Source organism: Tachypleus tridentatus, chromosome 3 (assembly GCF_004210375.1).
Source record: "Tachypleus tridentatus isolate NWPU-2018 chromosome 3, ASM421037v1, whole genome shotgun sequence".
In the NCBI taxonomy this organism is placed as follows: domain Eukaryota; kingdom Metazoa; phylum Arthropoda; class Merostomata; order Xiphosura; family Limulidae; genus Tachypleus; species Tachypleus tridentatus.
Window position 1 is genome coordinate 47,320,054 of NC_134827.1, and position 24,651 is coordinate 47,344,704.

At 33.6% G+C, this 24,651-nt stretch overlaps 2 protein-coding genes across 2 annotated transcripts in view; both read right to left on the reverse strand.

Annotated features, from left to right (window-relative positions):
- The window catches only part of LOC143246794 (cell adhesion molecule Dscam1-like), an 84,151-nt gene extending 68,604 nt beyond the window's left edge, over nt 1–15,547 (reverse strand). The window contains exons 1-6 of the mRNA XM_076493948.1: nt 15,308–15,547; nt 14,015–14,422; nt 10,123–10,284; nt 6,222–6,509; nt 4,579–4,698; nt 3,526–3,699 (exon numbers count right to left, since the gene is read on the reverse strand). Of these exons, the coding sequence (XP_076350063.1) occupies nt 3,526–3,699; nt 4,579–4,698; nt 6,222–6,509; nt 10,123–10,284; nt 14,015–14,422; nt 15,308–15,410 (1,255 nt within the window). The 5' untranslated portion in view covers nt 15,411–15,547. The remainder of the gene's footprint in view (nt 1–3,525; nt 3,700–4,578; nt 4,699–6,221; nt 6,510–10,122; nt 10,285–14,014; nt 14,423–15,307) is intronic.
- A 2,498-nt stretch (nt 15,548–18,045) lies between these two features.
- The window catches only part of LOC143245841 (cell adhesion molecule Dscam1-like), a 57,244-nt gene continuing 50,638 nt past the window's right edge, over nt 18,046–24,651 (reverse strand). The window contains exons 4-6 of the mRNA XM_076492097.1: nt 22,350–22,496; nt 19,775–19,892; nt 18,046–18,250 (exon numbers count right to left, since the gene is read on the reverse strand). Coding sequence (XP_076348212.1) covers nt 18,046–18,250; nt 19,775–19,892; nt 22,350–22,496 — 470 coding nt within the window. The remainder of the gene's footprint in view (nt 18,251–19,774; nt 19,893–22,349; nt 22,497–24,651) is intronic.

A 24,651-nucleotide genomic window follows, 5' to 3' on the forward strand; every position in this document is an offset into this window, starting at 1 on the left:
TGATATCAGACCACAATAAAAGTAGTAACAATACATTACTGATCAATAAATCACAGGAGATATCACACCACAATAAAAGTAGTAACAATACATGACCTTTAAATAAATCACAGGTGATATCAGACCACAATAAAACTAGTAACAATACATAACCTATCAATAAATCACAGGTGATATCAGACCACAATAAAACTAGTAACAATACATGACCTGTCAATAAACCACAGGTGATATCAGACCACAATAAAACTAGTAACAATACAAAACCTATCAATAAACCACAGGTGATATCAGACCACAATAAAACTAGTAACAATACATGACCTATCAATAAATCACAGGTGATATCAGACCACAATAAAACTAGTAACAATACATTACTTATCAATAAATCACAGGAGATATCACACCACAATAAAACTAGTAACAATACATAATCTATCAATAAATCACAGGTGATATCAGACCACAATAAAACTAGTAACAATACATTACTTATCAATAAATCACAGGAGATATCACACCACAATAAAACTAGTAACAATACATAATCTATCAATAAATCACAGGTGATATCAGACCACAATAAAACTAGTAACAATACATTACTTATCAATAAATCACAGAAGATATCACACCACAATAAAACTAGTAACAATACATAATCTATCAATAAATCACAGGTGATATCAGACCACAATAAAACTAGTAACAATACATAACCTATCAATAAATCACAGGAGATATCACACCACAATAAAACTAGTAACAATACATAACCTATCAATAAATCACAGGTGATATCAGACCACAATAAAACTAGTAACAATACAAAACCTATTAATAAATCACAGGTGATATCAGACCACAATAAAACTAGTAACAATACATAACCTATCAATAAATCACAGGTGATATCAGACCACAATAAAACTAGTAACAATACAAAACCTATTAATAAATCACAGGTGATATCAGACCACAATAAAACTAGTAACAATACATAACCTATCAATAAATCACATGTGATATCGGACCACAATAAAACTAGTAACAATACATTACTTATCAATAAATCACAGGTGATATCAGACCACAATAAAACTAGTAACAATACATAACCTATCAATAAATCACAGGTGATATCAGACCACAATAAAACTAGTAACAATACATGAACTATCAATAAATCACAGGTGATATCAGACCACAATAAAACTAGTAACAATACAAAACCTATTAATAAATCACAGGTGATATCAGACCACAATAAAACTAGTAACAATACATTACTTATCAATAAATCACAGGTGATATCAGACCACAATAAAACTAGTAACAATACATGATTTGTCAATAAACCACAGGTGATATCAGACCACAATAAAACTAGTAACAATACAAAACCTATCAATAAACCACAGGTGATATCAGACCACAATAAAACTAGTAACAATACATGACCTATCAATAAATCACAGGTGATATCAGACCGCAATAAAACTAGTAACAATACATTACTTATCAATAAATCACAGGAGATATCACACCACAATAAAACTAGTAACAATACATAATCTATCAATAAATCACAGGTGATATCAGACCACAATAAAACTAGTAACAATACATTACTTATCAATAAATCACAGGAGATATCACACCACAATAAAACTAGTAACAATACATAATCTATCAATAAATCACAGGTGATATCAGACCACAATAAAACTAGTAACAATACATTACTTATCAATAAATCACAGGAGATATCACACCACAATAAAACTAGTAACAATACATAATCTATCAATAAATCACAGGTGATATCAGACCATAATAAAACTAGTAACAATACATAACCTATCAATAAATCACAGGAGATATCACACCACAATAAAACTAGTAACAATACATAACCTATCAATAAATCACAGGTGATATCAGACCACAATAAAACTAGTAACAATACAAAACCTATTAATAAATCACAGGTGATATCAGACCACAATAAAACTAGTAACAATACATAACCTATCAATAAATCACAGGTGATATCAGACCACAATAAAACTAGTAACAATACAAAACCTATTAATAAATCACAGGTGATATCAGACCACAATAAAACTAGTAACAATACATAACCTATCAATAAATCACATGTGATATCGGACCACAATAAAACTAGTAACAATACATTACTTATCAATAAATCACAGGTGATATCAGACCACAATAAAACTAGTAACAATACATAACCTATCAATAAATCACAGGTGATATCAGACCACAATAAAACTAGTAACAATACATGAACTATCAATAAATCACAGGTGATATCAGACCACAATAAAACTAGTAACAATACAAAACCTATTAATAAATCACAGGTGATATCAGACCACAATAAAACTAGTAACAATACATTACTTATCAATAAATCACAGGTGATATCAGACCACAATAAAACTAGTAACAATACATAACCTATTAATAAATCACAGGTGATATCAGACCACAATAAAACTAGTAACAATACATTACTTATCAATAAATCACATGTGATATCAGACCACAATAAAACTAGTAACAATACATTACTTATCAATAAATCACAGGTGATATCAGACCACAATAAAACTAGTAACAATACATAACCTATCAATAAATCACAGGTGATATCAGACCACAATAAAACTAGTAACAATACATGAACTATCAATAAATCACAGGTGATATCAGACCACAATAAAACTAGTAACAATACAAAACCTATTAATGAATCACAGGTGATATCAGACCACAATAAAACTAGTAACAATACATGAACTATCAATAAATCACAGGTGATATCAGACCACAATAAAACTAGTAACAATACAAAACCTATTAATAAATCACAGGTGATATCAGACCACAATAAAACTAGTAACAATACATGAACTATCAATAAATCACAGGTGATATCAGACCACAATAAAACTAGTAACAATACATTACTTATCAATAAATCACAGGTGATATCAGAGCACAATAAAACTAGTAACAATACATTACTTATCAATAAATCACAGGTGATATCAGACCACAATAAAACTAGTAACAATACATGAACTATCAATAAATCACAGGTGATATCAGACCACAATAAAACTAGTAACAATACATTACTTATCAATAAATCACAGGTGATATCAGACCACAATAAAACTAGTAACAATACATGAACTATCAATAAATCACATGTGATATCAGACCACAATAAAACTAGTAACAATACATTACTTATCAATAAATCACAGGTGATATCAGACCACAATAAAACTAGTAACAATACATTACTTATCAATAAATCACAGATGATATCAGATCACAATAAAACTAATAACAATACATTACTTATCAATAAATCACAGGAGATATCACACCACAATAAAACTAGTAACAATACATGAACTATCAATAAATCACAGATGATATCAGACCACAATAAAACTAGTAACAATACATGAACTTTCTTACCCTGAACTTCAAGGAAAGTAAGCTGTCGTAGTCCAATACCGATACGGTTCGTTGCTTGACACAGTAAATAACCCTCATCTGATTCCTGAACGTTTCGGAAAAGCAGTGTACCGTTTCCAAAGATTTGCACTCGGGAGTTCGAGTATAAATAAACAAAATCTCCTGGATTCTGGCCTGGAAGACATGAAAGTATCACAACATGACGGATTTTTTGTCTCCTAACTTAGCTTACATTTTAATCAGAGTAATGTCTTTCTGATCTGTATATCAAATACGATTACAGTCTCATACGGAAACACGACTATTATACAGTTTCAAGTACTTCACGATGGGAGTTATATTGTAATAACTACTGGATAAAAAATCATGTGACGTTCTAAGAACAAAAATATATATATTTATGTTGAAGTATATTGTTTACCATAGATGTAAATTCACAGAAGACCAGTGTTACACATGCACATACATTGCATGTATACTCATGTTACATAAGCTTTTTACACACGTTACACAAGTTTTCACGTCCATCATATACACATATTACATGAACACATACATATGTTATAGAAGTTTAGGAGCTGTCTGCACATGTTGCATAAGTTTACATGATATATACACGTTATACAAGTTCACATCATATGTACACGTTACACAATTTTGAGAGTTCACGGTAAACATATTATACAAATATACATATTTACTGTGTTGAGGTGTTACATAAGTTCACTTATTGACTCTGTACGGGTGTTACACAAGTTCTTTTATTCACTCTGTACGGTTGTTACACATGTTTACATATTTACAGTGAGTAACGTTTGATTAAAAACCTTCTTTGTCTAGTTTATTGGTTTTAGTTACGTTAAATAAAGTTACAGAAAACTGTTTTTGCGGTGTTTTATAAACATTTCCAAGCCAGTGACGCACGGTCGTAATTAATTACACTTTCCACAAGACATTACAGTTAGGCCTATTACATGTTAAACACTTTGTACCGAGTTCGACTTTCTCTTTACATAAATTATAACGAAACTACAAATCTCATTATTACTTTACCTTTGGATTTTCTCCATGTTATCACGGGTCGCGGCGAACCACTAGCTGAGCAGTCTAAATAAATGTCTCGACCTTCGACCGCTGATTTGTTAGTGGGAGAAATAATCCACCTAGGTGGCACTGAGCATGAGGAAACATAATTTACTTTATTTATTATTTCATGAATATTTCAAGTAATGTAAAAAATATTGGTACCAAAACGTACGGTTGTCTTATAGAAAATGTTCATGGTGAAAATAAACAAATAATTTTCTCATGCTGTTTTTATTTTTTAAGCGCAATGTTACACAATGAGCTATTTGTGCACTGGTATTATGGAATTTCATGTTTAAAGTCCGTAGACTTAACATGTATTTTTGCGGTGATTTAAGCATTTTTAATCACCAAATACAACTAGTATTTGTTTATATTTTTACCGCTTGATGGCGATCAGTATCGTTGAAGATGAGGGGCTGAATTTCTACTTTATATCTGGTGCACTGACGTATTTATTATCAGTATTAATACATTTTGTAATTAAAAAATACATTTACTGTGTTTTATTCTGAAAAACGTGAACTAAAAACTAAGCCTGTTGATAAATAGGTAAAACAATAAAATATGTGAGTATAAAAAATGTTTTAATAGATAGCTTCCTGGTGGCTAGGCTGTAACTTTGAAAGTTTATAGCTTCAGAAGTAGACTTCGATATTTATAGTAGACATATCACAAACAGCCCATTATTTATCTTAACATCAAATGACAGACATAAGTTTTGGAATCACTAAACATATTTGTAGTGAAACACAAACGGACTGTCTGTGCTATGTCCAACACGGATATCGAAACGTGGTCTATAGCGTTGTAAGTCCGCAGACATTCAGCTGTGCCACTAGAGGGGGCAGAGGTACGGGGGAAAAAAAAATGCATGTTGTATATCTACCCAACGTTTACATTTCAACATTTCTTGAACAATAAGCATCAAACTTGGTGCAGTGACACAGGATAGCATGAAGATAGTCATGAGAGGGTTAGACCCCCACCAAATTTCATATTGAGAGACTTCTTGAAAACAGTAGGTCTTTTTTTCAATATTGGCACATTTATGTATTTTGTTGCACTTTTAATGTTTATTATCTCAATAAAAAATAGAAGCACATTTTTCCTATCATTTGCTAGTAAGTGATAAGATAAAACAATCTGGTGGCAAAGCCACACGAGAGCTGTGGACGAGCGACATCCCTAATTTAGCAGTATAAGACTAGAGGGAAGGCAGCTGGTCATCACCACCCACCGCCAACTCTTGGACTACTCTTTTACTTATGAATAGTGGGATTGACCGTAACGTAATGATAACGCCCCCACGGCTGAAAGGTGAGTATGTTTGGTGTGACAGGGTTTCGAACCCGCGCCCCTCGAGTTACGAGTCGAACGCCTTGACCCACCTGGCCATGCCGGGCCTGAAAATAAGTAAAACTATTATAAATATTAGCGCCAGTGTAATAATGCGTTACAAAAACGTGCCGAAACTAGTGTTAAATAGATCAACATAAGATGAACAACTGACGCACCAATTTAATTCCACGGGTTAGCTTGCACCCGAGATGTTCAGAGACTCAGTTAGTCTGTACAGAAATGTAGGTACAGAAAGAAATACCACAAACCATTGACAATCAGCTCTGTGGTCCTGTTAACAGAGGCTGCACTGTTGGAGGCAATGCACGTGTACTTCCCATTGTCTCTTGCGGTCACGTGCTTGAAAACAACCACTGAATATTCCTGAGAGTTATCTACATTCACGTGACCTTTGGTCATCAGTATTTCTCCGTCCTTCACCCAGTGTATTTTTATGGGGGGCTCTCCTTCAGCCACACTGCAGTAGAGCCGAGCCGTCATTCCTTCTGTTACGGTAACTTTATCAGGAAAAAAGTTGTCATCTATTACTGGAGCCACTGGGAAAAAACAGATCAAAAATAATTGTCAAATGAAAACAGGCGTTTTGTTAATGGACTTACAACAACCAACTGTCAGACGTTTCGTGTAATAAACAAATAAAAAATGTCTGTAAATATCCGAGTTTTCAGTATTAATATAAAAATTGTTTGATTAAATAATTGAGACGTAAGATTGCTGAATAAAACATGAAGTTCTAGCAGTACTCTCGTATACAGTGAGTTCTAGCAGTACTCTCGTATACAGTGAGTGGTAATCCCTGTTTGATGGACTTATTGCACAATATGATTCATCTCTTTGCAAAATAATTTATTTTAGAATTCCGCTTAATAATAGTTGAAGTCACTTGGCGTCACTGATATTCGTGAAACTACTTCAATAATAAGGAAGAAAATAAAAACAACATGAACTGAAGCAAAATAACAAGTTTTAAAACTAAGTAGAGAAAAAGAGGAAACTACATTATCTTCTCCGACTAAAAACATAAGTTTAACATTCGGTTCTTTTATTTACTTCTGTATGATGTCTAATAACTTAAGAAAACTTTGATTTCTTACCAAAAGAAAAACTAATGAAGTAGTTACTATTGATTGTTGACTATCAGTGTGAACTAATTAAGTAGTTTCTATTGACTGTTGGCTATCAGTGTGAACTAATCAAGTAGTTTCTATTGACTGTTGACTATCAGTGTGAACTAATCAAGTAGTTACTATTGATTGTTGACTATCGGTGTGAACTAATCAAGTAGTTTCTATTGACTGTTGACTATCAGTGTGAACTAATCAAGTAGTTACTATTGATTGTTGACTATCGGTGTGAACTAATCAAGTAGTTACTATTGATTGTTGGCTATCAGTGTGAACTAATGAAGTAGTTTCTATTGATTGTTGGCTATCAGTGTGAACTAATGAAGTAGTTTCTATTGAGTGTTGGCTATCAGTGTGAACTAATCAAGTAGTTTCTATTGATTGTTGGCTATCAGTGTGAACTAATGAAGTAGTTTCTATTGACTGTTGGCTATCAGTGTGAACTAATTAAGTAGTTTCTATTGACTGTTGACTATCAGTGTGAACTAATCAAGTAGTTACTATTTATTGTTGGCTATCAGTGTGAACTAATTAAGTAGTTTCTATTGACTATTGGCTATCAATGTGAACTAATGAAGTAGTTTCTATTGACTGTTGGCTATCAGTGTGAACTAATTAAGTAGTTTTTATTGACTGTTGGCTATCAGTGTGAACTAATTAAGAAGTTTCTATTAACTGTTGGCTATCAGTGTGAACTAATGAAGTAGTTTCTATTGATTGTTGGCTATCAGTGTGAACTAATGAAGTAGTTTCTATTGAGTGTTGGCTATCAGTGTGAACTAATGAAGTAGTTTCTATTGATTATTGTCTATTGACTGTTGGCTATCAGTGTGAACTAATCAAGTAGTTTCTATTGATTGTTGGCTATCAGTGTGAACTAATCAAGTAGTTACTATTGATTGTTGGCTATCAGTGTGAACTAATGAAGTAGTTTCTATTGAGTGTTGGCTATCAGTGTGAACTAATCAAGTAGTTTCTATTGATTGTTGGCTATCAGTGTGAACTAATGAAGTAGTTTCTATTGACTGTTGGCTATCAGTGTGAACTAATTAAGTAGTTTCTATTGACTGTTGACTATCAGTGTGAACTAATCACGTAGTTACTATTGATTGTTGGTTATCAGTGTGAACTAATTAAGTAGTTTCTATTGACTGTTGGCTATCAATGTGAACTAATCAAGTAGTTTCTATTGACTGTTGACTATCAGTGTGAACTAATTAAGTAGTTTCTATTGACTTTTGGCTATCAGTGTGAACTAATCAAGTAGTTTCTATTGACTGTTGACTATCAGTGTGAACTGATCAAGTAGTTACTATTGATTGTTGACTATCGGTGTGAACTAATCAAGTAGTTTCTATTGACTGTTGACTATCAGTGTGAACTAATCAAGTAGTTACTATTGATTGTTGGCTATCAGTGTGAACTAATTAAGTAGTTTCTATTGACTGTTGGCTATCAGTGTGAACTAATTAAGTAGTTTCTATTGACTGTTGACTATCAGTGTGAACTAATCAAGTAGTTACTATTGAGTGTTGGCTATCAGTGTGAACTAATTAAGTAGTTTCTATTGACTGTTGGCTATCAGTGTGAACTAATCAAGTAGTTTCTATTGACTGTTGACTATCAGTGTAAACTAATTAAGTAGTTTCTATTGATTGTTGACTATCAGTCTGAACTAATGAAGTAGTTACTATTGATTGTTGACTATCAGTGTGAACTAATTAAGTAGTTTCTATTGACTGTTGGCTATCAGTGTGAACTAATTAAGTAGTTTCTATTGACTGTTGGCTATCAGTGCGAACTAATGAAGTAGTCTCTATTGACTGTTGGCAATCGGTGTGAACTAATGAAGTAGTTTCTATTGACTGTTGGCTATCAGTGTGAACTAATTAAGTAGTTTCTATTGATTGTTGACTATCAGTGTAAACTAATTAAGTAGTTTCCATTGACTATTGGCTATCAGTGTGAACTAATTAAGTAGTTTCTATTGACTGTTGACTATCAGTGTGAACTAATCAAGTATTTACTATTGATTGTTGACTATCGGTGTGAACTAATCAAGTAGTTTCTATTGACTGTTGACTATCAGTGTGAAGTAATCAAGTAGTTTCTATTGACTGTTGGCTATCAGTGTGAACTAATTAAGTAGCTTCTATTGATTGTTGGCTATCAGTGTGAACTAATTAAGTAGTTTCTATTGATTGTTGGCTATCAGTGTGAACTAATGAAGTAGTTTCTATTAACTGTTGGCTGTCAGTGTGAACTAATGAAGTAGTTTCCATTGATTGTTGGCTATCAGTGTGAACTAATGAAGTTGTTTCTATTGATTGTTGGCTATCAGTGTGAACTAATGAAGTAGTTTCTATTGATTGTTGGCTATCAGTGTGAACTAATAAAGTAGCTTCTATTGATTGTTGGCTATCAGTGTGAACTAATTAAGTAGTTTCTATTGATTGTTGGCTATCAGTGTGAACTAATGAAGTAGCTTCTATTGATTGTTGGCTATCAGTGTGAACTAATTAAGTAGTTTCTATTGATTGTTGGCTATCAGTGTGAACTAATGAAGTAGTTTCTATTAACTGTTGGCTGTCAGTGTGAACTAATGAAGTAGTTTCCATTGATTGTTGGCTATCAGTGTGAACTAATGAAGTAGTTTCTATTGATTGTTGGCTATCAGTGTGAACTAATGAAGTAGTTTCTATTGATTGTTGGCTATCAGTGTGAACTAATAAAGTAGCTTCTATTGATTGTTGGCTATCAGTGTGAACTAATTAAGTAGTTTCTATTGATTGTTGGCTATCAGTGTGAACTAATGAAGTAGTTTCTATTGATTGTTGGCTGTCAGTGTAAACTAATTAAGTAGCTGCTATTGATTGCTGACCAACAGTTTGAAATAATTAAGTAGCTTTTATTCACTGCTGACCAATTAAACCCATCACTTTAGAATTCTTACTGAAACACGTTGTACTAAACTACAAACCCACTATACACTGATAAGTAAAATGATTTTCTTCTTGTGACCTACCTACCACTGAGATGAAAGTTGAGCCACTGGCTATCTGACCTTCCGAATTTTGTACTGTACAGGTGTATTTCCCTTCGTCCACTTGCTTGTGGACACCACGAATAGTCAGAGTCCCGTCTTCTCCAACCTCTTCACGATGACTTAATGGAAGAAGAATTCGTCCTGTAATAAATAAACTAATGCACTTGATACTGGACACTGATACTGTTAAACTAGTGTACTTGATACTGGACACTGATACTGTTAAACTAGTGTACTTGATACTGGACACTGATACTGTCAAACTAGTGGACTTGATACTGGACACTAATACTGTTAAACTAGTGTACTTGATACTGGACACTGATACTGTCAAACTAGTGGACTTGATACTGGACACTAATACTGTTAAACTTGTGGATTTGATACTGGACACTGATACTGTCAAACTGGTGGACTTGATACTGGACACTGATAATTTCAAACTAGTGGACTTGATACTGGACACTGATACTGTCAAACTAGTGGACTTGATACTGGACACTGATACTGTTAAACTAGTGTACTTGATACTGGACACTGATACTGTTAATCTAGTGGATTTGATACTGGACACTGATACTGTTAAACTAGTGGACTTGTTACTGGACACTGATACTGTTAAACTAGTGGACTTGATACTGGACACTGATACTGTTAAACTAGTGGACTTGATACTGGATACTGATACTGTTAATCTAGTAGACTTGATACTGGACACTGACACTGTTAAACCAGTGGATTTGATACTGGACACTAATACTGTTAAACTAGTGGATTTGATACTGGACACTGATACTGTCAAACTAGTAAATTTGATACTGGACATTGATACTGTTAAACTAGTGGATTTGATACGGGATTCAGATACGGTTAAACTGGTGGATTTGATACTGGACACAAATACTGTTACACTAGTGGATTTGATACTGGACACTGATAATGTTAAACTAGTGGATTTGATACTGGACACTGATACTGTTAAACTAGTGGATTTGATACTGGACACTGATACTGTTAAACTAGTGGATTTGATACTGGACACTGATACTGTTAAACTAGTGGATTTGATACTGGACACTGATACTGTTAAACTAGTGGATTTGTTTCTGGTCACTGATACTGTTAAACTAGTGGATTTGATACGGGATTCAGATACGGTTAAACTGGTGGATTTGATACTGGACACAAATACTGTTACACTAGTGGATTTGATACTGGACACTGATAATGTTAAACTAGTGGATTTGATACTGGACACTGATACTGTTAAACTAGTAAATTTGATACTGGACATTGATACTGTTAAACTAGTGGATTTGATACGGGATTCAGATACGGTTAAACTGGTGGATTTGATACTGGACACAAATACTGTTACACTAGTGGATTTGATACTGGACACTGATAATGTTAAACTAGTGGATTTGATACTGGACACTGATACTGTTAAACTAGTGGATTTGATACTGGACACTGATACTGTTAAACTAGTGGATTTGATACTGGACACTGATACTGTTAAACTAGTGGATTTGATACTGGACACTGATACTGTTAAACTAGTGGATTTGATACTGGACACTGATACTGTTAAACTAGTGGATTTGTTTATGGTCACTGATACTGTTAAACTAGTGGATTTGATACGGGATTCAGATACGGTTAAACTGGTGGATTTGATACTGGACACAAATACTGTTAAACTAGTGGATTTGATACTGGACACAAATACTGTTAAACTAGTGTATTTAATACGGGATTCATATACTGTTAGATACTGTTAAACTAGTGGAGTTGATACTGGACACAGATACTGTTAATCTAGTGAATTTGATACTGGAAACAGATACTGTTAATCTAGTGGATTTGATACTGGATACTGATACTGTTAAACTAATGGATTTGATACTGGACACTGATACTGTTAAACTAGTGGACGTGATACTGGACACTGATACTGTTAAACTAGTGGACTTGATACTGGACACTGATACTGTTAGGTTCCTACATAGATTGCTCCTTACCTGTTCTAAAGTTTAGGAATGTCTCATTATTTCTAAATATCTTGCTTTGAGAGTCAGATGACGGTTTACGTGGACACTTGTTTTAGGTATCCAGCTTATAAAAATAAACTGATTTGTTTAGACGTGAGATAATCACGTTTTTAGAATACATATAACGTTCAGAAAGGAAAAAATTTCACAATACGTGACTTCGTTATCAAAGTATGTATTGTAACAACGTACATTGTAAAACACATGACTTACCTATCCAAGTATGTATCTGTAACAACGTACATTGTAAAACACGTGACTTACATATCAAAGTATGTATGTGTAACAACGTACATTGTAAAACACATGACTTACATATCGGATTATGTATCTGTAACAACGTACATTGTAAAACACGTGACTTACATATCGGTGTATGTATCTGTAACAACGTACATTGTAAAACATGTGACTTACATATCGGTGTATGTATCTGTAACAACGTACATTGTAAAACACGTGACTTACATATCGGATTATGTATCTGTAACAACGTACATTGTAAAACATGTGACTTACATATCGGTGTATGTATCTGTAACAACGTACATTGTAAAACACGTGACTTACATATCGGAGTATGTATCTGTAACAACGTACATTGTAAAACACGTGACTTACTTATCAGAGTATGAAGCTGTGAAAAAATCTAAATGCTATCAACTATATATCAGCATTATGTAACACTACGTAAATATAACATATAGCTAGATATACATACAACTAGAGAAATGTATCGTACTGCTAAAGTGTAATATACAGCTAGAGAAATGTGAGATACAGCTGGAAAATTATAACATACAGCTTGAATATGTACCATACAGCTAGAGAAATGTGAGATACAGCTGGAAAATTATAACATACAGCTTGAATATGTACCATACAGCTAAAAAATTTAGTATACAACTAGAAAAATGTACCATAAAGCTAGAGAAATTTAGTATATAACTTGAAAAATGTACCATAAAGCTAGAGAAATGTAGCATACAACTAGAAAAATGTACCATACAGCTAGAGAAATGTAGCATACAACTAGAAAAATGTACCATACAGCTAAAGAAATGTAGTATACAACTAGAAAAATGTACCATACAGCTAGAGAAATGTAGTATACAACTAGAAAAATGTACCATACAGCTAGAGAAATGTAGTATACAACTAGAAAAAATGTACCATAAAGCTAGAGAAATGTAGTATACAACTAGAAAAATGTACCATAAAGCTAGAGAAATGTAGTATATAACTTGAAAAATGTACCATACAGCTAAAGAAATGTAGTATACAACTAGAAAAATGTACCATAAAGCTAGAGAAATGTAGTATACAACTAGAGAAATGTACCATACAGCTAGAGAAATGTAGTATACAACTAGAAAAATGTACCATAAAGCTAGAGAAATGTAGTATACAACTAGAAAAATGTACCATACAGCTAAAGAAATGTAGTATACAACTAGAAAAATGTACCATAAAGCTAGAGAAATGTAGTATACAACTAGAAAAATGTACCATAAAGCTAGAGAAATGTAGTATATAACTTGAAAAATGTACCATACAGCTAGAGAAATGTAGTATACAGCTAGAGAAATGTACCATACAACTAAAAAAATGTACCATACAGCTAGATAAGTATATCGTAAACAGCTTAGGAAAGCAAAGTCTATATAGCTTTCTATATAAACATTCCGTAATATTGCAAAGACACGACATAAAAAGGTAAAACAATGGAATAAAAAACGTCATAGAAACACGTTGCTATGAGCTACACTTAGAGTTTAAAAATGAAAAGTGAGTTCTACTCTGAAGCGCGTTCTCACCCCTTTCCCACGTAATTCTTTCCACTGGAAACCCTCCAAAGGGACATCTGAGCACGAGAGTATGATCTGATACCACAGTCATGTTCCACATAGGTCTGATAAATGGAGGACCATAAACGTTAAGTCTATTAGAGTGTTCAACCGAACCAACCCCATTGGAAGAAACGCATGTGTATCTTCCACCGTCTTCCACTCTCGTGTCCGTCAAATTAAGTTGGCCCACTACGCTATCCTCAACAAATAGGTGGCTACTCAGAGATATTCGGTAGGTATCATGGAGAGGCTGTTTATCCACGAACCATGCAATGTTTGGAATTGGATTAGCCGTGGCTGTGCACATTAGAGATACTGACGTACCAGGGTGTACAGTTGTTTCTGGAAAACTGGAAGCCAAGATTGGTGCAACATCTGAAATGAAATTATAAAAAGAATATTACTGACTAATATAGAAAGTTAATTGCGATTGGTAGCCCAGAGTAAAAAAACAGCTAGTTGTAGCTGTGTCTGGATAGTTATAAACTTAAATTACTGACTACTTCCATTAGGTCCTACTAACATACATTCTGATGAACGTTTCTAATTAAAGAAATGCACCACTAAAGAAAAATATAAGGTACAAAAGGCGTTATGATTAACAGCGAAAAGAAACAAGAAAATACGTTTTAGGGTTAACGGTGGAAAAAATCCTTAAGACTTTTTTTACTTTTCTGTAAAAGTACAGAAAAACAAAAACACCTTAGGACTAACAACATGAGAAAATGAAAAAATACCTTAGGGTTAACATTAAAAAGAAATTAGAAAACACCTTATGATTAACAACATGAAGAAACGAGAAAACATCGTAGGACTAACAACATGAAGAAACTAGTAAAACGAACGCCTTTGGACTTACAATAAAAAGAATCAAGTAAATCGAAGCCTTAGGACTAACAGTAAATACAAACAAGAAATGTTTTAAAACTAACAGTAATAAGAAACAAGAAAACTTCTTAGGACAAACAGTAATAAGAAACAAGAAAACTCCTTAGGACTAACAGTTAGGTGAAAGAAAAAAACCTTCCTCTGGACTAACAGTTAGGAGAAAGAAGAAAACCTTCCTCTGGACTAACAGTTAGGTGAAAGAAGAAAACCTTCCTCTGGACTAACAGTTAGGAGAAAGAAGAAAACCTTCCTCTGGACTAACAGTTAGGTGAAAGAAGAAAACCTTCCTCTGGACTAACAGTTAGGAGAAACAAGTAAAACATTCTTAGGATTAATAATAACAAGAAACAAGTAAAACGAACGACTTGGGACCTCTTATTGTTAATTCAGATGTTCCTTGTCCGGATTCATCGTTGTTGAAGATAAAGCACTGGTACATTCCACTGTCACTTCTTACAACTGATGAAATCTTCATTACCGTCTTAGACAAATAGGAAATTCTTGAGTTTACCACTAGAGGTCGCTCATTTTTCAGCCATGTGATGGCGTTAATGGGAAAACCATTAATGGTGCAGTTGAGAACAGCTGCACCACCTATCTGAACTACTTGGACTTTAGGTATAACTATGATCTTTAATCGACCTGCAAGAAAATGCAAACATACGTTAAATATAGAGAAACAAAATTATTTATTCGATAATGCTATTTATTGGATAATGCATTCATATAATTCAACTCAATTAAAAGTGGCATATAAATCACTTTCTTAGAAAATTATCTAAGCTATCTCGTATCAAACTTAATACGTTAGATACAAATGTACATAATTGTCAGCTGGGTTTTAAAAGTGTTACTGAACGTGTAAATGTTAGTTAATTAGAGGTAGTTACATTCTCTTTTGAATAATTACATTTAATCACGTGTTTTTCAATTCTTATGCGCATGCGCCAATTTAAAAGTAATTTTTCCGAATATTTGATAAGCAGGAACCGTTTCAGTTTGTTTAACAACTTTCATTAGTCAAATAACAAATATAACATTAACCGGATCTATTTTAATTGGATTAATTATGAATTTCATATGTTACTGATTAACCACGGTGTTTGGGTTAATTACTGACTGGTTTCAGTGCTCGTACGATTTTACTTTGAAAATGCAATAAATATTTAGAGTGAGAATTGAGAAAAAACAAATAATCCCCCTCAGTGGTATAACGGTATGTGCGTAGACTCACACCACTAAAAACTGGATTTAGATACATATTATGGGCAGAGCACAAATAACTTTGTGCTTAATTCCAAACAGTCAAACAAAACAACATGAATGAATAGATATATATATGTATGTCAGTGGCTTAAAGTCACTTTAATAACTTAAAAATATTTTTATATGATTCACATTCGCTTATTATTCCCATAACACATGTAATTATGTTTTGTCTATTCCAAAAAGGGTCAGCCCATAACACATGTAATTACGTTTTGTCTATTCCAAGGAGGGTCAGCCCATAACACATGTAATTACGTTTTGCCTATTCCAAAGAGGGTCAGCCCATAACGCATGTAATTACGTTTTGTCTATTCCAAGGAGGGTCAGCCCATAACACATGTAATTACGTTTTGTCCATTCCAAAAAGGGTCAGCCCATAACACACGTAATTACGTTTTGTCTATTCCAAGGAGGGTCAGCCCATAACACATGTAATTACGTTTTGTCCATTCCAAAGAGGGTCAGCCCATAACACATGTAATTACGTTTTGTCTATTCCAAGGAGGGTCAGCCCATAACACATGTAATTACGTTTTGTCCATTCCAAAGAGGGTCAGCCCATAACACATGTAATTACGTTTTGTCTATTCCAAGGAGGGTCAGCCCATAACACATGTAATTACGTTTTGTCCATTCCAAAGAGGGTCAGCCCATAACACATGTAATTACGTTTTGTCCATTCCAAAGAGGGTCAGCCCATAACACACGTAATTATGTTTTGTCTATTCCAAGGAGGGTCAGCCCATAACACATGTAATTACGTTTTGTCCATTCCAAAGAGGGTCAGCCCATAACACACTTAATTATGTTTTGTCTATTCCAAGGAGGGTCAGCCCATAACACATGTAATTACGTTTTGTCTATTCCAAGGAGGGTCAGCCCATAACACATGTAATTACGTTTTGTCTATTCCAAAGATGGTCAGCCCATAACACATGTAATTACGTTTTGTCTATTCCAAGGAGGGTCAGCCCATAACACATGTAATTACGTTTTGTCCATTCCAAAGAGGGTCAGCCCATAACACATGTAATTACGTTTTGTCCATTCCAAAGAGGGTCAGCCCTAACACAAATAATTACGTTTTGTCCATTCCAAAGAGGGTCAGCCCTAACACAGATAATTACATTGTCCATTCCAAAGAGAGTCAGCCCTAACACGGATAATTACGTTTTGTCCATTCCAAAGAGGGTCAGCCCATAACACATGTAATTACGTTTTGTCTATTCCAAGGAGGGTCAGCCCATAACACATGTAATTACGTTTTGTCCATTCCAAAGAGGGTCAGCCCATAACACACGTAATTATGTTTTGTCTATTCAAGGAGGGTCAGCCCATAACACATGTAATTACGTTTTGTCTATTCCAAGGAGGGTCAGCCCATAACACATGTAATTACGTTTTGTCTATTCCAAAGAGGGTCAGCCCATAACACATGTAATTACGTTTTGTCTATTCCAAGGAGGGTCAGCCCATAACACATGTAATTACGTTTTGTCCATTCCAAAGAGGGTCAGCCCATAACACATGTAATTACGTTTTGTCCATTCCAAAGAGGGTCAGCCCATAACACATGTAATTACGTTTTGTCCATTCCAAAGAGGGTCAGCCCATAACACATGTAATTACGTTTTGACCATTCGAAAGAGGGTCAGCCCATAACACATGTAATTACGTTTTGTCTATTCCAAAGAGAGTCAGCCCATAACACATGTAATTACGTTTTGTCTATTCGAAGGAGGGTCAGCCCATAACACATGTAATTACGTTCTGACCATTCCAAAGAGAGTCAGCCCATAACACATGTAATTACGTTTTGACCATTCCAAAGAGGGTCAGCCCTAACACAGATAATTCAAAGGTGACTTACTGGTTACTTTGAGAATAGTTTTTTCCCTCTTCTCTTCCACACTGTTATTGGTGATACAGACATATAACCCTTCATCATACCTCTCTGTGTCACGAATGGTCAATATACCATGGTCAGACGACACTCTCTCTGTGGCTGGCAGAGACTCAAGTTTTCCATTATACTCTTTATACCATCTGTCGAAGTTAAAGTTTCATCACTGTAGAATATAAAGGGTCTAAGATACATTTATATATGTCTGTGTGTTCGTTTAATGTCCATATCCATTAACAAAGGTTCCATAATGAACGGTTTAAGATTTCATGTATATAAAAACGGCTCGTTTGGGTTGAGAAAATTTTTTAAGTAGAGGAGCGAACAAAGTTTCGACCTGTTTCGGTCATCGTCAGGTTCACAAAGAAAGGAAGATGTAACTGACCGGAAGCTGACCACATGTTTGAATTATTCAAAGTAACAGATGTAAGTGTTAAACCAGAACCTGTTTTAACCAGTGAACTAGACTTGACTGATTTAAGAATTATTCAAAGTAATAGATGTAAGAGTTAAACCAGAACCTGTTTTAACCAGTGAACTAGACTTGATTGATTTAAGACTTATTCAAAGTTACAGATGTAAGAGTTAAACCAGAACCTGTTTTAACCAGTGAACTAGACTTGACTGATTTAAGAATTATTCAAAGTAACAGATGTAAGTGTTAACCAGAACCTGTCTTAATCAGTGATTTCTCACAGTCTTCATAATTTCGTTAGGTAAACTATTACTGCGATAATTTCTTCAACGTATTCACTTTAAATGAATTATGATGAATTATTACTATCCAGAACTAACTTCCAGAGAAGTAAAGAAACAATTACAGTTAAACTTGAATTAACATTCTTAGATTAAATGCTTGGCTTTGCATTAAAATAAACAAAATTATTAAATATTTGATGTTATTATTTAACTTTTAATAACACAATAATAACAGTTCAGATTAAAGGTTCTATGTTGAGTATATAGATATTTAAATATGTTGAAATACATTCGCAAAGAAAAGACAATAGAACAAAGAGAGTCAGACAAAAGCAAATTGAAAACCAAAGTAAAATATTAGCTGATAATGAGCGAATAATAGTACAGGTGAATAGACAGTCATACACACAAGCAGATAAAGAGAAAAAAAAAACAGACATTTAGCTGCACAACCAATACAACGAGAAGAAATAAAGTTAAACTGACAGAGAGAAACTAGCTGGTAAGAAGACAGCCAGAAATACGTAGATAGATAGACAGCCAATCACATAGAAACAGGTAGATATAAGTAGACAGTCAGACACACAGAAATACATAGATAGATAGACAGCCAATCAAATAGAAACAGGTAGATATAAGTAAACAGCCAGAGAAACAGAAAGACATACGTAGATAGGTAGACAGCCAATCAAACAGAAACAGGTAGATATAAGTAGACAGCCAGACACACAGAAATGCATAGATAGATAGACAGCCAATCACATAAAAACAGGTAGATATAAGTAGACAGCCAGACAGCCAGAAATACGTAGATAGATAGACAGCCAATCACATAGAAACAGGTAAATATAAGTAGACAGCCAGGTTGGTAATTGGAAGTACAATCACCTTTCAATATAACGAGTGTTTTAAGATAAAAGAAATACATTTATAGTTAACATAAACGTTTCCATGTTTGACTTAATTACCTAACAGTTGGAACAGGCCAGCCTTCTGTAACACATGGTAACTCGGATTGTTGTCCCTCAAGTACTTTCACAGATGAGCATTTTAAAACAAACCTTGGGCTCGATGGTCCATGAGGCTCTAAATAAAGTAGGAAAGCTGTCTTACCTCAACCCTGATTTGTTAGAAATTCATAAAACAAAACGATACAGTTGGTTATTACAATATGTATACTGAAAACATGAGGATATCCCAAAAACCTTATAAATCCATTAAAGTTACCAGTTGAATGTGTTGATGTATAGAAAATCATTAATTTTACCAGTTGGATGTGTTGATATATAGAAATCCATTCATATTACCAGTTGAATGTGTTGATGTATAGAAATCCATTCATATTACCAGTTGAATGTGTTGATGTATAGAAATCCATTTATATTACCAGTTGGATGTGTTGATATATAGAAATCCATTCATATTACCAGTTGGATTTGTTGATATATAGAAATCCATTCATATTACCAGTTGAATGTGTTGATATATAAAAATCCATTCATATTACCAGTTGGATGTGTTGATGTATAGAAATCCATTCATATTACCAGTTGGATGTGTTGATGTATAGAAATCCATTTATATTACCAGTTGAATGTGCTGATATATAGAAATCCATTCATATTACCAGATGAATGTGTTGATATATAGAAATCCATTCATATTACCAGTTGGATGTGTTCATATATAGAAATCCATTCATATTACCAGCTGGATGTGTTGATATATAGAAATCCATTCATATTACCAGTTGGATGTGTTGATGTATAGAAATCCATTCATATTACCAGTTGAATGTGTTTGTAACTAAAAACCTATTTGTATTTCCCTTTAAATATGTTCATGTCTAGAAACCCAACTCTAAAAACCGGATTTCGATACCCGTGGTGAGTAAAGCCCAAATAACTCATTTTGTTTCACTGCAACCCAATAAACTTATTCTCATTTCCTATTGAGTTGTTTCATAAAAACATTGATAACAGTTTTATAAACTGTTCCTTCTTTAATATAAGAATAGTTCATATATATTTTACTGTAAACTGCATCATTACATATCTTCCAGTTCGCGTTTATTTTAATCATATTTACAACAGAATATGATACACGAAGGGACAATAATAAAGAACTGTAACTTTTGACATAAAATAAAGTTTTCATTATAATGTTAAATTTATTCTCCAAACTTTAGAATTTTGTAATTCTTACACGTCACTGTAATATACTGTAACACTTCTGTGACTTTTTAAGATACTGGGATTCTTGTGAAACTCGACAAAGAGTTGTGACTCTTTGTAAGACACCACAACTTACGTATCACCACAACTTACGTGTGACTACTGTAACTAATGTACGTGACTCTAGCGACTTACAATACTGCGGTTCTCGTAGTTTCATAAAACATTGTGACTTCTGTGAGATACTATGACTATTGTGTGTAATATTGTAAAATGTTTATACCGAGGTATTTGTTTCTACGTCTACAATGTTTGACTAAACACAAACAAATACAACAATAGATAAGTACAGATGTTCTAACGAAAATATAGCTTTCCATTCTTGTTTTGAGCGAAAATATAAAAACACATAAGCCAAACAGATTCGTCATAATTCTAATTATATTATTGTATAAATAAAACAAAAAAAAATGAGAATAGTTGTACATCTATATATATCGATAAATTCTTTTTTTCTAAACGTTGTACGAAGCAATAACTGTTTGAACCTCCTGAAAAATATTCGTTTTATTTAAGATTTTGGGAACATAATTTCTCCTTTTTAATTACATACAGTATATTAAAATACTCATTTTAATTGCATACATTGCAGACAAGTATTTGCTAATAATAATTTATTTTCAGACCGATTGTGTTCTATTGTATTACGAGTAAAAATATAAAGCTTACAATTAAATATTTTGTTATTCATTGTGTCAAGAATAATCGGTTTTAGAGTTTTTTGCTCCTTGTCATTTCTTAGTAAATTGGCGAACACTTCAAGAGACAGTCTAATTAATTAACTAATTAAATCTAGAACTTTCACAGGAAGCAAGCAGCAAAAATATCGAAGATGAACAAAACTAGAAACCTTAGAAATAGCAAAGCAAAATGAGATGTAAATAGTGACTATAGAATTTAAGATATCAGGTGTCGTTCTGCAAAAATAACTTTATAGGATTAACAACTTTAGGTTTTAGCAGCCTGTAGAAATGTAAATACAATTATTATTTTACTAATATTTGACCTTATGTAAATAATATACGACATAAAAAAAAACTGTGCCAGTCATGTGATTATTAGAATGCGTGACTCACAGCTGTCAAAGCAACTTGATGTAGTCCTAGCATGGTTTGACAATAGTGGTTTTTGATACCTTGAATATGTTGAAGTTCATAAGTTAATCTCCTAGATTTTTAAATATTTATAAACAATACGAGTATTAGCTTTAATAGCTTAATGTTGTTGTGAAACCTTCTATTTATATGCAAATTAAAATTATCTTAACGCACAGACATCGCTGGCTTTAACAACTCCATTTATAATGTACCTTGTATTGTGAGCTTCCCATAGGTGGCGCTAGTAGCGATGTATCCGGTCAGTCTGTGCTTGGCTTTACACATGTAGGTGTATTGTGTGTTATCATTTACCACATTATATACAAGCATTTCTCCTGTCTGAAGAACACGAACGTTATCTGAAATCAATAAAAGCAAACAGTATGTTTATTGATAAGTTGTTTATTTTAACATCGAATCTGAAAACAGTTCTTGTTTCAAATTGTGTCGAATACTAATTATGATTTTTATTTGAATATTGTACTGAAATCTGCTAACAAAGTGCTTAATTTTATCTGTTTGCTTTCGCGCAAAGCTACACGAGGGCTATCTTCGTTAGTCGTCCCTCATTTAGCAGTGTAAGACCAGAGGAAAGGCATTTAGTCATCACCACCCACCGCCAACTCTTAGTCTACTCTTATCCGGATAAGAATTCTTTCTTGCTGTGACAACAAATCTAAAAATCTTGTGAAACGAAAAAAAAAATAATAAAAATGCTGATTCAAAAAGTCGCTATTTTTTATTAAACTAGAGACGAAATACGTTAATATAATCTAATTAACAGTAACAGTGAGTGGACTGTCTCACTTTATTTTATTTTTTATTCTATGTAGCTTCCAATCACTAATTAGTTAGAGTGAAAAGATGGATACAATGTGCGCATGCGTTCAACAAATGAGGGGTTTGATCAAAAACGAATCGCTATTTAGTTTTCTTTATTACAACTTAGGCTTTCCAATCTTTCTTTAGGATTCTGTGTTTTGTTTCAGAAAGAAAACAAAAAGGGAACCTTTGAAGAACGGGTATCGATTCAAAGCGATGTGTATATAGTTATGAAGGTTGAGAGAATCATTTGTTTTTAGTGTTAATTTAATTTAACATAATTTCGATACTCTAAAGGACACAAACTTTGAATAGTTGAGCAGCATTTCTTTCTATAGATATCCACGTATGATTCTGGTTTACTGTTTCCAATAAGAACTACTAAACACTGACGGCTCGACATGGCCAGGTGGGTTAAGGCGTTCGATTCGTAATCTGAGAGTCGCGGATTCGAATCCCCGTCGCACCAAACATGCACGCCCTTTCAGCCGTGGGGGTGTTATAATGTAACGGTCAATCTCACAATTCGTTGGTAAAAGAGTAGCCCAAGAGTTGGCGGTAGGTGATGATGACTAGCTGCCCTCCCTCTAGTCTTACATTGGTAAATTAGGGACGGTTACTGCAGATAGCTCTCATGTAGCTTCGAGCGAAATTCAAAAACAAGCAAGCAAACAAGCAAGTATCTAATTCTTAGCTATTGACAAAACCAGAGGTACATACCCGGTACCATATACCGCCACAAAGACGTTCTTTGTCTGAATTAAAAATTTAAAAAATAACGAGTACGCTGTTTACGTTATCAAATCTCGAACGTTGGATCTTCAACCGTAATCCAACATTGACCACTAACTCATATCTGGAAAAATGTCTTTTTAAAAAACATCCTAATAATTCCGCCGGAACACTTGAAGATAAACGAATACTGAACACTCTTGTATTTTGGTCCGTATTCCACTGGTTGTTAGCGTAAAGACCAGTAATGTCATATAGACACTTTATCTTTAATTCCAATAGTCATAGTACAATTAAGAGTGTCAGAAATCAGAAGTCTTTCATCTAAACAGCTTTCTTCTAGCCACCCGCTAGTACAGCAATAAGTCTACGAATTTACAACACTAAAATTGGGGGTTCGATTCCCTTCGGTGGGCTCAGCAGATAGCCCTATGTGGCATTGCTATAAGAAAACACATGCTTTCTTCTATATTTGTGTCTACCCGTTTCATTTTACAAGATAATATTTTGTATTCCAGGGTAAACAAGTAAAATATCCTAATGTAGATCTTTGTTATAATATAAAACATTTCTTTCACAAAACCCTCGCAAAATGATGGAAGACAAAATCCCAGTCTGTGAATATCCGTCGAATTTCAAATCGCTATCTAAGAAAACGATGACAGAACAGACAGATGATTTCTTATATAACATTTCTTTGAAAGTAACATTTATTTTTATCGTCTTAAAGGCGAACAGGATTATACTGTTACTGAGAGATGGAATTTTGTCCTGAATGAGCCACATAATCTCCAATCTTATTACCATAAACATTCAACGCATGCGCATTAAAGAAAAGGGATTAGGGCTAGTCCAATCCTTTAAGTATGAGATTCGAAAGGAAATGACTCGATAATCTCTCTGTACATGAAGTGGAACATTAAGTAACATGATTGAACATTACATGTTACAAGAGAAAAA